Source organism: Paramormyrops kingsleyae, chromosome 19, assembly GCF_048594095.1.
Source record: "Paramormyrops kingsleyae isolate MSU_618 chromosome 19, PKINGS_0.4, whole genome shotgun sequence".
Classification (NCBI taxonomy): Eukaryota; Metazoa; Chordata; class Actinopteri; order Osteoglossiformes; family Mormyridae; genus Paramormyrops; species Paramormyrops kingsleyae.
Window position 1 is genome coordinate 13,751,282 of NC_132815.1, and position 15,780 is coordinate 13,767,061.

At 47.0% G+C, this 15,780-nt stretch overlaps 1 protein-coding gene across 4 annotated transcripts in view; it reads left to right on the forward strand.

Annotated features, from left to right (window-relative positions):
• Nucleotides 1-15,780, forward strand: part of nhsl1b (NHS-like 1b) — a 99,402-nt gene that overhangs the window by 35,882 nt on the left and 47,740 nt on the right. The window contains exon 2 of one of the 4 annotated variants that reach the window (XM_023806931.2): nt 4,210-5,139. The exons of 2 other annotated variants lie outside the window; for them this stretch is intronic. In XM_023806931.2, the coding sequence (XP_023662699.2) occupies nt 4,938-5,139 (202 nt within the window). In that variant the 5' untranslated portion in view covers nt 4,210-4,937. Of the gene's footprint in view, nt 1-4,153; nt 5,140-15,780 lie in introns of those variants that run through there. One more of the 4 variants, XM_023806934.2, reaches the window with a different exon arrangement.

The following is a 15,780-nucleotide window of genomic DNA, read 5'->3' on the forward strand; positions in this document are numbered from 1 at the left end:
GCCTGAAATAGAAGTAAAGTGGGATGGCAGCTTCTCTGTGCAAAAACGCCACAGTGAGTGATGTATGGCTTTAGGCTCCAAACTCTAAACTCTCACAGAACTTGATCTCGCTGCTTTGAGTTAAAGGTGACAGATTCACTCACTTTGTTATGATCTGAATAGAAAATAATAGTAGAAACAAAATCATTATGCACTGAGAGCTTGAATCCCGCCCTCCAAAGACATGTGGCGCTTTTCCACTGGCATACAGGAACCGATCCTTGCCCGAGCCGTACTGTGAAGAGAAACTAGTTACAGCACAGTTCCAGTTTGGTTTTTCACTGCAGATGGGTCGGAATGGAGAGCGACAGTGACGGAAAACCGTGTCAGCATGGGTACGGGTTGGGTATGGGTCGCATACTTTGCAGTGGAAAACCGTTGGTTCATGGTACGGTTCCGTTTCTGGTGGCAGTGGAAAAACGCCAATAGCTGAGTAAACTGGAGTCTTTCTGAGTGTGTGCCCTGTGATGGACTGGTATCCTGCCTGTGGGGGTACCCCTGCCTTATGCTGCTGGGATAGACACTAGATGACCCACCAAGCAACTGGAAGATGGATGGAACATTTCTGCATTCCCAGTGTTTAATTTGTAGTTAATGATTCACTTCAATTTGCTGTTTGTTTACCTGCTGGTCGCGGTTCAGCAGCCATCGGTTTGTCATCTTCTTGTGTAAAATGCATCAGGGCACACAGAAGCAGATTAGAGGTGCGATTTCTGTCTGGATCTTGTTTGCATTGTGACATTACTATGCCTCTAAAAACTTGCTCTCAGTGACCAGACCTGCACCATGCCGACACCTTAAGGCTGTGTCATACTCACTGCAGACGGGCTGCAGTGCGTGCAGCTATTGTGATGTAATTTTTGTCACAGAGGGAGACCGCATTTGGGGCTATCGCTCAAAAACCTAAACAGTGTGGACATTTGTTTTTAATTATTTAGATAGAAGAAAAACCTAATTAACAGTGGTTCGATTTTAGCAAGCAATTGAATCTACACACTGTTTATTCTCCACTGTTTATTCTCAGGATTTATGTCTTCAGGTGGCGAGGCCTTAGAGTGACCCCTTGGAACTGCATTGCATTAATTTCTCTGCAGGAAATGAGAATCGTGTGAATCGGGGTGCATTGACTGTGTGGGATGGGTTTGCCCCTGTGTGGAACTCCACCCTGGCTCCTGGGGGGGTGGGGGGGTGGGGGGATGTGTGAGGTTGTGAAGCTGCAGAAAACTCCCTCCATTAACATACATGGCCAGCGTTCGGGAGTCGTAGCAGTTATAACTTCTTGACAGCTCCGAAAGCTGCGGAGGGCGGGATGGCTTGAGGTCGGCGGTCTGCACACCTTACACGAGGCAGAGTGAGGACCCTCTCTGAGGCAGCCCAATCTAACGCCCTCCCCTTACACGAGGCAGAGTGAGGACCCCTCTCTGAGGCCGCCCAATCTAACGCCCTCTCCTTACACGAGGCAGAGTGAGGACCCCTCTATGAGGCCGCCCAATCTAACGCCCTCTCCTTACACGAGGCAGAGTGAGGACCCTCTCTGAGGCCGCCCAATCTAACGCCCTCTCCTTACACGAGGCCGAGTGAGGACCCTCTCTGAGGCGGCCCAATCTAACGCCCTCTCCTTACACGAGGCCGAGTGAGGACCCTCTCTGAGGCGGCCCAATCTAACCCCTCCCCTTACACGAGGCAGAGTGAGGACCCTCTCTGAGGCAGCCCAATCTAACGCCCTCCCCTTACACGAGGCAGAGTGAGGACCCTCTCTGAGACAGCCCAATCTAACGCCCTCCCCTTACACGAGGCAGAGTGAGGACCCTCTCTGAGGCAGCCCAATCTAACGCCCTCCCCTTACACGAGGCAGAGTGAGGACCCTCTCTGAGGCGGCCCAATCTAACCCCTCCCCTTACACGAGGCAGAGTGAGGACCCCCTCTGAGGCGGCCCAATCTAATGCCCTCCCCTTACACGAGGCAGAGTGAGGACCCTCTCTGAGGCGGCCCAATCTAACCCCTCCCCTTACACGAGGCAGAGTGAGGACCCTCTCTGAGGCTGCCCAATCTAACCCCTCCCCTTACACGAGGCCGAGTGAGGACCCTCTCTGAGGCCGCCCAATCTAACCCCTCCCCTTACACGAGGCAGAGTGAGGACCCTCTCTGAGGCCGCCCAATCTAACCCCTCCCCTTACACGAGGCCGAGTGAGGACCCTCTCTGAGGCCGCCCAATCTAACGCCCTCCCCTTACACGAGGCCGAGTGAGGACCCTCTCTGAGGCAGCCCAATCTAACGCCCTCCCCTTACACGAGGCAGAGTGAGGACCCTCTCTGAGGCAGCCCAATCTAACGCCCTCCCCTTACACGAGGCAGAGTGAGGACCCTCTCTGAGGCAGCCCAATCTAACGCCCTCCCCTTACACGAGGCCGAGTGAGGACCCCCTCTGAGGCCGCCCAATCTAATACCCTCCCCTTACACGAGGCAGAGTGAGGACCCCTCGCTGAGGCCGCCCAATCTATCAGCCTCTCCTTACATGAGGACGAGTGAGGACCCTCTCTGAGGCCGCCCAATCTAACGCCCTCTCCTTACACGAGGAAGAGTGAGGACCCCTCTCTGAGGCCGCCCAATCTAACGCCCTCTCCTTACACGAGTCAGAGTGAGGACCCCTCTCTGAGGCGGCCCAATCTTACGCCCTCTCCTTACATGAGGCCGAGTGAGGACCCTCTCTGAGGCGGCCCAATCTAACGCCCTCTCCTTACATGAGGACGAGTGAGGACCCCTCTCTGAGGCCGCCCAATCTAACGCCCTCTCCTTAGACTTATGCTCATCTTTGCATGGGATTCGAGTCTTTATTTATATTTGAGTGACAGGTCGGCTGGTCTTTGGGGGCAGCATCCTGAAGGTCACCCCACTCGGAATTTTGTGGGGGGCGGGGGGGGTATCTTGTGATACTTTTTTGTTTCAAATCAAGTGTAAAAGTTACATGACACCTGTGTAAACACAACATCAAAGAACCAACTGGCTAAGCTAACAGGATTTGAATTTTATTAAACCTGCCTGTTTTGTACTTAAACAGGTGATTTAAAGTAATTACAGTGTCTGTTCATGTAATTGAATTTACTTTTAATGCGGTAAGGCCATTGATTACCATAGGACCGAAAAATTATTAATGGAGGACTGGTCAGGTTCTGGTTCATTGGGTTCCCCTGAAGATGGTTTCAATGTCAAAGAATACAGCAGGGTTCCTGATTGTCTGCGTGGATCTGTTCACACGGCGATATAAATCCCACAGCTAATTCTTCAGAAATTCTCGGAAATCCCCAGGAAAATATAAACAGCCGGAGCAGCAGATTTCTGAGCTGATTTCATGCTTTAATGCTTCAGAGTACATCTGTAAAAACTATTAATTAGACTTTCTAAAGCCAGGAGCCTCTCTGACAGGCAGCTCCCAACATTGCTGATCTGGAAACACAGACTTCCGGCTGACCAGGTCCTACACTGCTCTTGGCTGGAGAGGTTACTTCAGCTGCACCCACCCCTGTCCTGGGGTCTGTTAATATGGTTGCCGCGCTGTAACCGAAGGGCGTCCCTAGCTTCCATCGGTGCACTGTTTCAATTTCAAACAAACCAATGAATGCGGACTGTGCTCCGCCTCTCTCTGGCATGGCTGTGCTTGTTGGATTTTGCACCTTCGGGAGATAATTCTGAGCTGCAGGTGAGGAGAAGCTCCCTCGTCAGTCATGAGCAGCGATATGATCCCTCGGGGGTGACAAGTAAGCGATCATGTGATCACACAAGTGCCAGCTCTGAGTCACCTGTTCTCTCTCTCTCTCTCTCTCTCTCTCTCCCTTTTGGCCTTCTGCTTGCAAGTGATTTGTTTGCTTGTCCTCCCGGTGAAGTGCGCCTAGTTTGCATGTCGATGACACTTCCGGGTTGGGTGGAGCTGTACCTTCCTCAAAGGGCAGTGCTCTTTGAGGAATAAGGATCCCTGCAAGTCACAGAGATCAGCTGGCACTCACCTGGAGACCGAAGGAAGGGGAGGGGCAAGGGGAGGAGATTCTACCTGCGGTTGTCATGCTTGTGGCCAGGGGGAGGGGTCGGTAGGTCTAGGCGGAGGAGGAGGAGGCTGCAGGATGGGGTCAAATTTCAGTGCAAAGCTTGCCTGTTTGTAATCCAAGCCCTTTCACAGTCTGCTCCCGGGAGGATCCATGATGCCAGCAGCCCGAGGTCTGTTGTGGGATTTCCCTCGGTGTGGAACAGAGCCCCACCGGGGCAGTGGCGGGATGAGTCACCGTTTACCGCGACACGCGACTTACCTGTCAGCCTAAGGAAGAGATAAGAGGTCCCAGTCATCCTGTTTTTTCCTCGGGCTCCAGTTATTTGCATGTGCTCAACGCTATTACCTCGCTTCTGGGTAAATATAGAAGGCAAACACACGGCAATTACGGGGAAGTCACTGCCGAAGGAGGGAGAGGCAACTAGGTGTGGAGGCACGGTGTGGAGCTCCGTCCTGACGCTCCAAGTCTAGCTCCGGCTTCCAGGTTGACTCACGGAACAGGCTGAACGGTCACCTGGGCTCCACTGAAACTTCATCCCTCTGGATCCCACAGCAGACAGTGACAGCGGCGCGGACTGGGGTGGTGCGACCTTTACGTGGAGTCTGTGCTGTGTGTCGTGCTGTTTCTGGGAGTGCCTGTCCTCGCTGTCACTCGTGGGTCAGCTGAATCTGGAATCCACGACTGATTTACAGACAAACTCTGGCTTCAGAGCACCTCCCGGACTGAAGTGTGCTAGACAATAACCGTGTTTTGCTCAGTGGAGCATATAGAGTTGGAGTTCCGATTTCTGAACTGGGATGAACTGAATTCTGGGCTGGACTTTGGATTTCTTTACGCGAAGGTAATTCTCTGAAGCACAATGAGGAGGGAAAGGAGCTCTGAATCCTTCCTGAAGGAGCGACCGACCTCCCTGACTCGGGCCCTAAGCTGGCTGAACATCTCCGTCCTGTCCCGCGCTTCATGGCGCCTCTTTCGCAGCCAGACCGAGCTAGCTGCTGAGCAGAAGGACGAGCCGGAGGTGGATGATGATGATTGGGTCTACAGACCAATGCACCGTAAAGGTAAGGCCCGAACATAGTGCAGCAGTGTTGGGCAAACCTGGAGAAGAATGGGATCTGGGTGTCCTCCCTGGTCCTACTCAACACGGCTCAGCTCAGCTTCCCTGTATCTCAGGATCCTGGCTTCTGTTTTCATGTAGACTAGCAGAACTGTACCATTTCAGATCTCTCCTACAAGCCTGGTTCCGCCTTTAAGAGGTGCTACTCATTTTAACAGACCTGACATTTCTGTGATATTTGAGAAAAGTGGGTGTCACGTAGCTGGTCCCCCTTCCGCTTAAGCTTGATGTTTGATGAGTAAGACCATGAGCACGATTGTCTTCTGCAAGAAGACAGTGGAGTTGGCTGCTCTGGTAGTCCACAAAAACTTCCTCTGTAGCCTTTCTAAAATAGAAAATTGCAGTTTAAACAAAGACTCAAAGGGCCAGGAAGCAATTAGTTTCCAAGTGCAAAGAGTAGCAGGGCCACACACGTTTATTGGTGTTGGCTGATTGTCTCTTGCACCTTCCCCTTACTATGTTGTGTGAATTGTCCTGTGTAAATCGACACATTGTTTTGGGATACGAGTAGGATGCCGCCTGGGGGGGGGGTGGGGGTGGGTGAAGGTGAACTGGTGGAAGCCTTCGTCAGCCTGATGGTGGTTTGGCGTTTAGGGGTAATGGCTTGACAAATTGAGAATTCCTTTGTTGTTTACAGCTGCAGAGCCTACAGCCCAGCCATGGGGAACAGTGCTCATGAATATTTTCTGGGACAGACTGTGTGGGTGACAAAAAAAAAATCAAGAGAAAGGTGGGAATATTTAGAGTTGTGGTGTCCCTGCGATCCAGAGTGTTTCCCAACCTTTTTTCTACCACGTCAGTTTTTCCAGGCCACACCATTAATTAACACATACAAATAATTGGATCTTACCAAAATTGTGAAACTTCAGGTTCAGGACCAAGTATGTTTTCTGCAATTTCCCATTTCAAAAATTTGTCCACGATCTTGTCTTTTTACTATATAGGACAGTTTGCGAATTGTCAAACATATGTAAGCTAACAGGTGTCAGTTGTTGGGTGGCCTTATTCTTGGTTCCATTTGATTACATGACAAGTGCACTTAGCTAAAGTCAGTTGAATTAAATGAATTCAACTCAAGTAAATGAATAAATGAATGAATTTAGTGAAATTAATAAAAAGTCACTTATAAGGCATTTTCTTCATCTAAGCCACTTAAAGTATATTAATAATTTAATGATCAGAGAGCAGGGTCCCCAGAACATTTGGGGTTAATGACCATGCTGAAGGGCCCAGCAGTGATATGATCTCTCTGCTGGCTATGGGATTTGAACTCACACCCTTCTAGGTGCGAGTACTGATCTCTGACCTGCACAGATACACACTGCCCCAGTGAACATGTTAGCTTGATTTACTTTTTACTTATTTAACAGGTGCTTTTATCCACTGCAATGTACAGTTGAGAAAGCAGGGACAGACTGTCCGTGGAACAGTTGGGGGTTAAGGGCCTAGGTTTAAGTCACCATGGTGACATCACTCTGGCAACCCTGCGATTTGAACCCATGAGCTTCCAATCACAAACACTGCGTCCTAAACCACCGAATCTCACACTAAACAGTACTCCTGTACTGGCAAACAGCTTTCGGGACCTGCCATAACTGGAGACGGTCCTATCAGGGATCAGGTATCTCTTATTCCAGGAGGCCCTTCAGATGCTTTGACTCCTATCTTGGAAGGCTGGTGAGTCCGCTTGTTATAACTCCACTATCTGAACCTTCTCACCTCTCCCTTTAGGGATTCACTGGATGTGACTTAGGGACTTATCAAATTGTTCATTTGAAGCATCACGTGGTGTTCAGACTGGTATTCTGAGGCTGCTCGTTTGATGGTAAAATTATTTATTTTCTAGTACCACTGAGTGTGTTATTCTGGATTTATGATACGGTAAAAATAATGTTGTGATTTTTGTATAATTACATCTGTTTTCATAGTCTGTATAGAATGATCTGAGAGATATGGCACTCTCATCCCTTCTGAACAAATGACTGTGTGTTTTTGTGAATGTCATTTACAGGGTTTTTTCTGCCTTTGTGGGGCCTGGAAAGACCAGGTACATTTGTTGGAACACGTCTGTAAATAAGCAGCCTTGTACCTGTTATGTGGAGCTCGGAGGAGGTGGTCTTGGGCAACTTTGCTGGTGTAGGTTTTCTGCTGTCTGGAAGTCATTATTTATTCATTCTCACATTATTCACCATGGGGGCCTGATCATTTGACTGAGGCCACAGGAGTGCTAACGAGGTAGCCTTCTTGTAACCTGAATCTCCCTGTATACTGTGGAGAGAAATCAGCTGCTTAGCAGAACTGGACTGTGTGCCAAGCTAGAAGAGCTCAAAATGGCACTTTTATGTGGAATGATGCAGTGTGTCACATGAGCTGTCTCCTGGACCAATCCCGATTCAGCAGTCCGCTTCCTCCCTTTTCATTGGTCTGCTGCTTAGACAAAGGCCACATACAGTATGTGACGTTGTAACTTTGTTGGTTGATTGTTTATTATGGTCACACATCCACTTGAGGGGAACAGCAAATGCAATAAAAAGAGAGATGAAGTAAAGGGACCAAAGAACACAAGTGAGAGTAATTAAGGTTAATGTTTCCCAGGCTTCTGAAAGAGGTCATGCATAGTATTATGGGTAAATATGGGATAGTATTAAGTAAACAACATAAATCTTCCACCGTTGTGAAGTACAATGGTTAAGTTCAATCACATAGCCTTAGTCTGGCGTTAGTCACATTAGTTACTTGAAAGAAGAATAGTGAATAGTGATGAGACAAAAAATGCTGGCCTTTCTGGCCACTTTATGAGGGTAACCCTCACCAGGTTTGCCTTTCAAAGCAGCTTTAGTTCAGCTGAAAGGGAGCAGTCTGATTATGTTGTTGAAATTCACAGGTTTACTCCAAGGTTAATAATTAGATATTTAAATGACTGGCGTGGGCCGATATCTGTTGATGGGTCTACTGCTTTTACATTCATTTCTTCGTCTAGCTACCTAAATTTAGGCCCCGCCCTTCCTAACCAGACGGGAGTCGATAATGTGCTTTTCACGTTCGGCTTAGTCTCAGCACTTTCCGTCGCCACGGTGACATTCAAGACGGAAGTGAGCCAATCCCATTGATCACTCTTTCTGCCGTGCCAAAATTCACAAAGAATGCAAACTGACTTCTCGGGTTTTACAAAAGAGCATCCGCCCTGAGGTGATAAAGGAAAAACGAGAAATAAACTGACGCACAACCTACATCAATGAATTAATAATCATCGTTTGACTTGTTGGTCAGACAAATCACTGTTAATGAATTCAATAACTTTTTAATGCCTCAGATCATGTACCTCATCGAATGCTTCCTCAGTGTCCTGCATTCTTAATTTAATCACCGAGCATGGAGACTGAAGGGAGATAAAGACAAAGGTTGTGTTTCTTCTGTAGGAGACCATAGCCTTTGATTGAAAGGCTCAGTTCTGCTGCAGAATTTGGCCGTGTTTAGTGTCCCCCTGTCAGCTCCCACATGTAGCCGTCTAATTACGTAATGAGTGCCGTGCTGTGCTTTGGCTGTTCCTAAATATATACCATAATAGCAGGCTACAGTACCAGGAAGGAGAGCTCTTTTCCATTCTGGGCTGCCGGCTGACAGGATATTTGTATTAGTTGTCTAGCAGTCCACTCAGCCGACCCAATGCCGTCTTCCAGGCTGATTTTTCCTCTTCTTTGGGTATCTGAGTGAGACCACAAGACTTCAGGGAAGCGGCGGAGTTCGGGAGGTTGGAGGTTCTCGCTCCTGCTTGGGTTGGTACTCCTTTACCGCCTTCGGTTACTCCGGCCCTGCTCTGCGAAATGAAACTTGATGATAAATGAAGATGCCCAGTTTCAAGACCCATGCAAGGGTGAAACTTTGTTCTCAAGGTGCAGATTCGGGGACTAGACCTCGAAATGCACCCAGGGTCCTGAAATAGGACTCATGGACCGCAGCCGATTTCCCCCGGAAAGCAGACGGCAGCTGACTGTCATTACGACTCTTCCGCAGGAGTGGGAGTGTTATTCTACGGCCGCAGACTGGAGATCTGTGGGCGGCGCCGGCTCCACCAGCTTCACTCGGGCTGGAGAGATCTGGGCCGATGGGGAACTTAAGATTCAAATCAGGGGAAACCACAGGGGGGGTGATCTGGGGACACTAACTGTACAGCAGCTTCCTTGGCTTTCACAGAAGCAGATGGGCACTAAGGGAGACTGGCTGTTTTCAAGGGTCCCATCATCGTGTATTTGTGTATAATAACAGAAGCTTGCATACACAATGGCTGCAGTGGCACAAATAGCATTTAGTAAGGTTTTTTTGGTTGAAGGACCTTGTTAGGGGTTTCGACTGGAGCTCTTCTCCCACGTTAAAATGCTCTGACTATGAATCCGGGGCCTGCAATGACCCTGAGGCATGAAATGATTCATCTCCCAGATTCATCTCCCGATCCTCATCTCGACAGTGCATCTGTGCACATAATGCGGTATCTGACCTCAGATCAGGGCAGGCAGCAGAGCCCTGCCCTGCGCTGGAATCTGTAAAGGCTTACTTTCCATTTACCCGCACTGGGCCCTCGTTAGCTTGTACCTGGCTAGTCTTTCAAAATCCACTCTCAGCTGGAAGGATGACACACAGGAATCTGGGAGCCTCGGAGTTCGGGCAAGAAGACCAGTATTCTAATAATCTCTGAGAAGATCTGCTGTTCAGCTTTACTTACAATGCATGGGCACACAAGCAGCCCGAGGGGGGAGAACCTGTATTAGGGGTCTTCAAGAACGGTGGTCAACACAAGTCCGGTTTCCCCCATCTTGCTCAATTTATAATAATTTATATTTTTATAATCTTATAATCTGTATACAAACCCCCAGAAGATTGCATCATTTATTATGGTATTCTGGCCTTGATTAGTATATCGGAAAATGATGCCTCGTGTTTTCATTAACATTCAGTGGTCATTACATTCTTTACAGGACTCAGTGTACAACCTCTAACAATGATTTCTTTCTCTCTCTTTCTCTCCCCGTCCCGATGACACCCTGATGATAATGGTCCCGGGTCGTGCTCAGGTAAGTCGTGCTTCATGCATTTTTCTGCCTTTCTGAACCTGCCCATGTCGATCCGTATCAGATATGCGATATTTACTGTGGTTCCGTGAGCCTGGGCGCAGCTCTGGGAGCTGGTTCAGCCTACCGTAATATTTGCAGTGCTGCAGTATTTTCCTCTTAGCTACGAGAAGTCATTGTTTTCCGCTGCCATTTTTGTGTTACCAGATGCATCATTTGCAAAGTTCCATCTGTAGTGACCAATAACCTCTCATGCTAAGAGTTTTCAGAATGGTTAAGTAAAGGAAACAAAATGCGGCAACTGAGAAATTTTTCTTCTTCGCTAGTTTGGGTTCACAACCCATCATGCTGTAATACAATTCGTTTGTTGTTGTATCTCTTATGAGGATTGCTAGATATCTCAGTAATGCAGGTGTGCAAGGTCTAGGTTTTGTGTGGAACTGAACAGATGCAGACTCCATCTACCGTGAGACAGATAAAGCATGCCAAGCATTCTGTTTTCAAGTGCTGCTAGGCCAAGATTCTGATGAATGACCAGGAACGAGTGCAATAGCTGAAGGAATGAGAGCTATGCAATCATTGTTTAGAACCTCAGAAAAGCAACAGAGACTAAGTCTAAGTTTAAATGAATTTATGTGCTAACTGCTAATATAGAACAACACTTACGAACCAGATGCTGACTCCTATCAGTGCAGATGCAGATGTGTTATATGACGCTGGCTGTATATCAGATCTTTTGAAGTTGCGAGTACACAGCTTTGTCGCTTGTGTCCCAGTGAATTAGCCTGCTGTGTAGTTCTCAGAGACTCACCCACGTGAACAGGGGTCACAAATCGATAAACACAAGACCCAAAAAGACAGGCATGAAAAACAAATCCAACACAGTCTTATAAACAGACACAACAATGAAGTGCATGTAATTAGACACATTCAAGCAGACACAAACAGGTACAGCAAAAACCCACAACAAACAGAAATGTATAAACAAGCACAACAAATGGACACATGCAACCGATTGCAAGCAAACGGGCAAAGCAATAAGCCTAAACAAACAGAAATGTATAAACAAGCACAAATGGACACATGCAACCAGACACAGAGACAACAAACAACCATACCAAACAAAAATGAACAGACACAAGTAAACAGGCAAAATAAGCAGGTATATGCAACCAAACACAAACAGGCACAGAATTAAACCACAACAAACAGAAATGTATAAACAGGCACATCAAATGGAGACATGCAACCAGACTATAACCATTCCAAATGAACAAACACACAAACAAACATACAAAATAAACAGGCACATGCAACCAGACACAAGCAAATAGGTGGAACAAATGGATACATTCATCCAGACACAAATGGACATTACAAACAGAAATTTACAAACAGGCACTAACAAGCAAGACAGAGATATACAAACACATCCTAATCCACTGAATTATAGCATTAGCAAAACTGAGCTCTTTGGCTGTTAATTAATTGTTTCAGTCTCAGTTTATGCTGCAAGTATTGTGTTCCCAGAAGAGGCTAGTCTCTGGACTAATGATGGTATTTAAAGAGAGTCGCATATGTATTTCGGCATTTTTGCACCTGTCTGCCTATTACTTAGAGTGCTGGTCTTTCACAAACATGACAGTAATACTAATAAAATGAAACACAGTTAAGAATACTTGTACAAATTTTACAAATTTGTCCAAACACCAACACCTATGCAAACTATGTTTGCCTGCTTTTCTCCAATTTTCCCCATATCCAATGCAGAAACGCTCTTATGCTAATATATTTAGCATGGCCCGTGACAGGCTAAACCTATAAGCCAGTGGTATCCGGTTGCTCTGTGGATGAACCAGACAGATGATTGAAGTTATCTGGTGCGGGTGTTCTGTTTAATATCCTATAGTCTGTCTGTAAGCCTCGTAGCAATGGCAAGTGCACTGTGTCTATGAACAGAACTGAAACAGTCTCTGTTTGTGTGCCGCAATTTGCCTGGAAAATCAATCAATCGAAAGCACCCTAGTTAACAAAGCTGGGACTCCCAATTGCAATCAGGACACACTACAGATATTCGGGTCATTGTTCCTAGTGATTAATCCAGTTTGTATTCTCAGGGTACTGATAGTGGAGATGTATGTGAAGAATGTGGAAGGCGTGCCCCCTTTTAGACACACGTGAGTTACGCAGTTGCCATGCCTTTCTGACCCCGTTCAATGTGATGTTCCTGTCAGAGGTTATGGAAAGACGTCAGGTTTTGCCAGCAAGATCTTTGTGACGCTGCATTTGGTTCTTACTGTACATTGCTACTTAGGCAGCAGGCTAAACTTCCTGGGCATTTGGAGGTACCCTCTCCATCCTGTAGGCCGGGACTGCCGTTTAGTGAGGTTACTGCTGCTGTTCTATGACTTTCTAGGTGAGTATCAGCTTTCAAATGGCAGGATCAACTGGCAGGGTGATGTCACTGTAGAAGACAAGGGTCTATAAAAACAGAAACCGGGGGGGCGGGGGAGGGGGGGCAAGATTACTGGGGTTATTATTACTTGAAACATCAGCCTTCTGTCATTCTCTAGAGCTTATTTCTCTATAAACACAGCATTGCTCATTTTGAATACATTTCCTTTTTAATGAAAGTTTTTCAGCCTAATGCAGAAGATTTGACTTTTTAAATAATATTCTGTGGTTTTGAGGTCTCATTCTCTAAGAGAAACAGATAAATAAAGCCCCCAAGGATTATGGGTTTCTGCTTGTCAAACAATTGTCACTGGGTTTTCAGATTGGCGGGACAGTGTGTGACGCTGTTGGCTTGCACCTCCAGGGTCACGGGTTCGAGTCCCGCCGCGCTGTGGGTGTGCATGTGCAGCTCGCATGCTTTTCCAGTGGTGCATGTGTTTCCTCTGGGTGTCTTTTGGATAGAGTGTGATTGTGTGTCTATTTGTGTATGTAGGTGCCCTCAAATGAACTGGCGTCCCATCCAGGGTGTACCCCAGCCTTGTGCCATGTGGCGCCCCATCCAGGGTGTACCCCAGCCTTGTGCCATGTGGCGTCCCATCCAGGGTGTACCCCAGCCTTGTGCCATGTGGCGCCCCATCCAGGGTGTACCCCAGCCTTGTGACATGTGGCGTCCCATCCAGGGTGTACCCCAGCCTTGTGCCCTGTGCTGCCTGGCATTTGTTCCCCCCATGACCCTGATCAAGATAAGTGTTGGAAGATGGATGGCTTTCTAGCGTTGTTGTCTTTGTTTAAAGTGGAACTACTCTCATCAAGGCTTGTTCGCTTTCTAGGATCACGGTAGGGACCGATTGTGTCCTGCTGGAATTAGGAATCTCCAGTTGGTTTGGCCTCTATGTCCTTGAAAGAGGCCAGCAGGTGTTTTCCAGTGGGAGGGACAACTGAGAAATGGAAGCAGAAAAGTGATGCTAGTAATCCAGCAGGATGGACTGCATGGCTAGAGGGAGATCGCTGCACTCTAAGAGAGGCCTCATCGACACATAAGGAGGAACTGTACAGGGACTGAACAATGAAACTGAAACACTGACCAAAATGGTGTTTCAGGTTTCACGCCTATATATACGCAGACTGGTGGCCGGTCCTCACTGTTTGCACATTGCATCAGTAAGAGCAGAGTGTTAATGCTGAATTAGCAGAGCAGTAGCACAGCTGTACATACATTACTGCAGTCCACACAACAGAATGGGAGACATATCAGAGTTCAAAAGAGGACAAATTGTTGGTGCTCATCTCACTGGCACATCTGTGACCAGGACAGCAAGTGTTTGTGGTGTATCGAGAGCCACGGTATCCAGGGTCAGCACATCACCATGAAGGACGGACCACATCCAACAGGAGTAACTGTGGATGTAAGAGGAGCTGTATGAAAGGGATGCCTGGGTACCAACTTGGAGTGTATCTAAAAAACACTGCAAAATTAAATGTGCACCTTGTCTCTCCTGTTTACACCAGAACTGCTCATCGAGAGCTCCATAGGGTCAGTATTCTTGATTGAGCTGTATAGCCAAATCTTTGGCCAATGCCGAACATCAGTTTCAGTGACGCCAGAAACTCGAATCTTGGGCTGTGGACAATGTGAAACATGTATGGTTCTCTGATGAGTCTCCTTCACTGTCTTTCTGACATTTAGGAGAGTTACAGTGTGGAGAAGCCCTAAAGAGGTTTACCACCCAGACTGTCGAGTGCAGTATGGGGGTGGATCAGTGATTGTTTGGGCTGCAATATCATAACACTCCCTAGGCCCACTACTTGTTCTAGATGGGTTTGTCTCTGCCAAAGACTACTGAACTATTCTGGAGCATCAAACATTGTACCCTGAAGGTGATGTCATGTATTGGGATGATAATGCTCTATTATACTCATCAAGGCTGGTGACAGAGTGGTTTGGTGGACATGAAAGTGAAGTTGAACATCTCCCATAGTCTGCATAGTCACCCGATCTGAGTATTATTGAGCCACTTTGGGGTGGTTTGGAGGAGCGAGTCAGGAAACGTTTTTCCTCCACCAGCATCACATAGTGACCTGGCCACTGATCTGCAAGAGGAATGACTCACAATCCCTCTGGCCATGTGCAGGGCTTGTATCTGTCATTTCCAAGAGAAGCTGATGCTGTATTGGCCACAAAAAGAGGCCCTACAAGATACTAATAAATTACTGTGGTCTAAAACCGGGTGTTTCAGTTTTATTGTCCAACCCCTGTATGTGTTTGGCCCTGAAATGGTTCATGACTTTCATTGTCTTAAACAATTTTTCTCACTGTGAGATGCACGTTTTTCACCTCACACTTCTGGAACATATAGCAAGTTCTCCATGAAGTATTACTGATATGAAATGTTTGGATTTTAGTCCATCCATGTTCCTTTTTTGGTACGCAGATGGGAAAAATTAAGCTTTAAATCCCACACAAACCTTAATTTCCCCAATATATCCCACCTGTGGATCCCCTTAATGTAGGACTTCAGCCATGCGCCATATCATGTATGATCAGTTTTTGCTGCCCGCAAGATGCAGAAACTTAGATTCAAGAAGATCATAGTTACACAGGGACTGCCTGCAATTTCTGTGGTGGGAAAATCCAGTTAAAACCCTGGTGTGAAAAAGGGAGGTCAGTTTTCAAGGATTCAAAGTTTTATTGTCATATGTACAAAGTACAGAGTACGAAGTGCAAATGTGAAGTGTTTTTAAACAGTCTTTAGCATGTGTATTCTGTGTTAGCAATGTTGCACATAAGTTTGTTGACACAGTATGAACATATTGCACATTATATTGCATATTATGAACTTTATTATTATTGCACGTGAAAACCTCACTAGTGCATGTGTTTATCAGGAATATCAGTCACTTGTTGTTGTGAAGCAGGCAATGGTGTTAATGGGGAGCCGCAGGGCAGACGCAGCGGCTGTGTTCAGAACAAACAGTGAACTGGCACCAGTTGGGGTATTAAGTAATTAATATTTACCAGGAGCCAATTGATGAGGGTGAGGAGGCCACCCAACCATAGAAGTGCT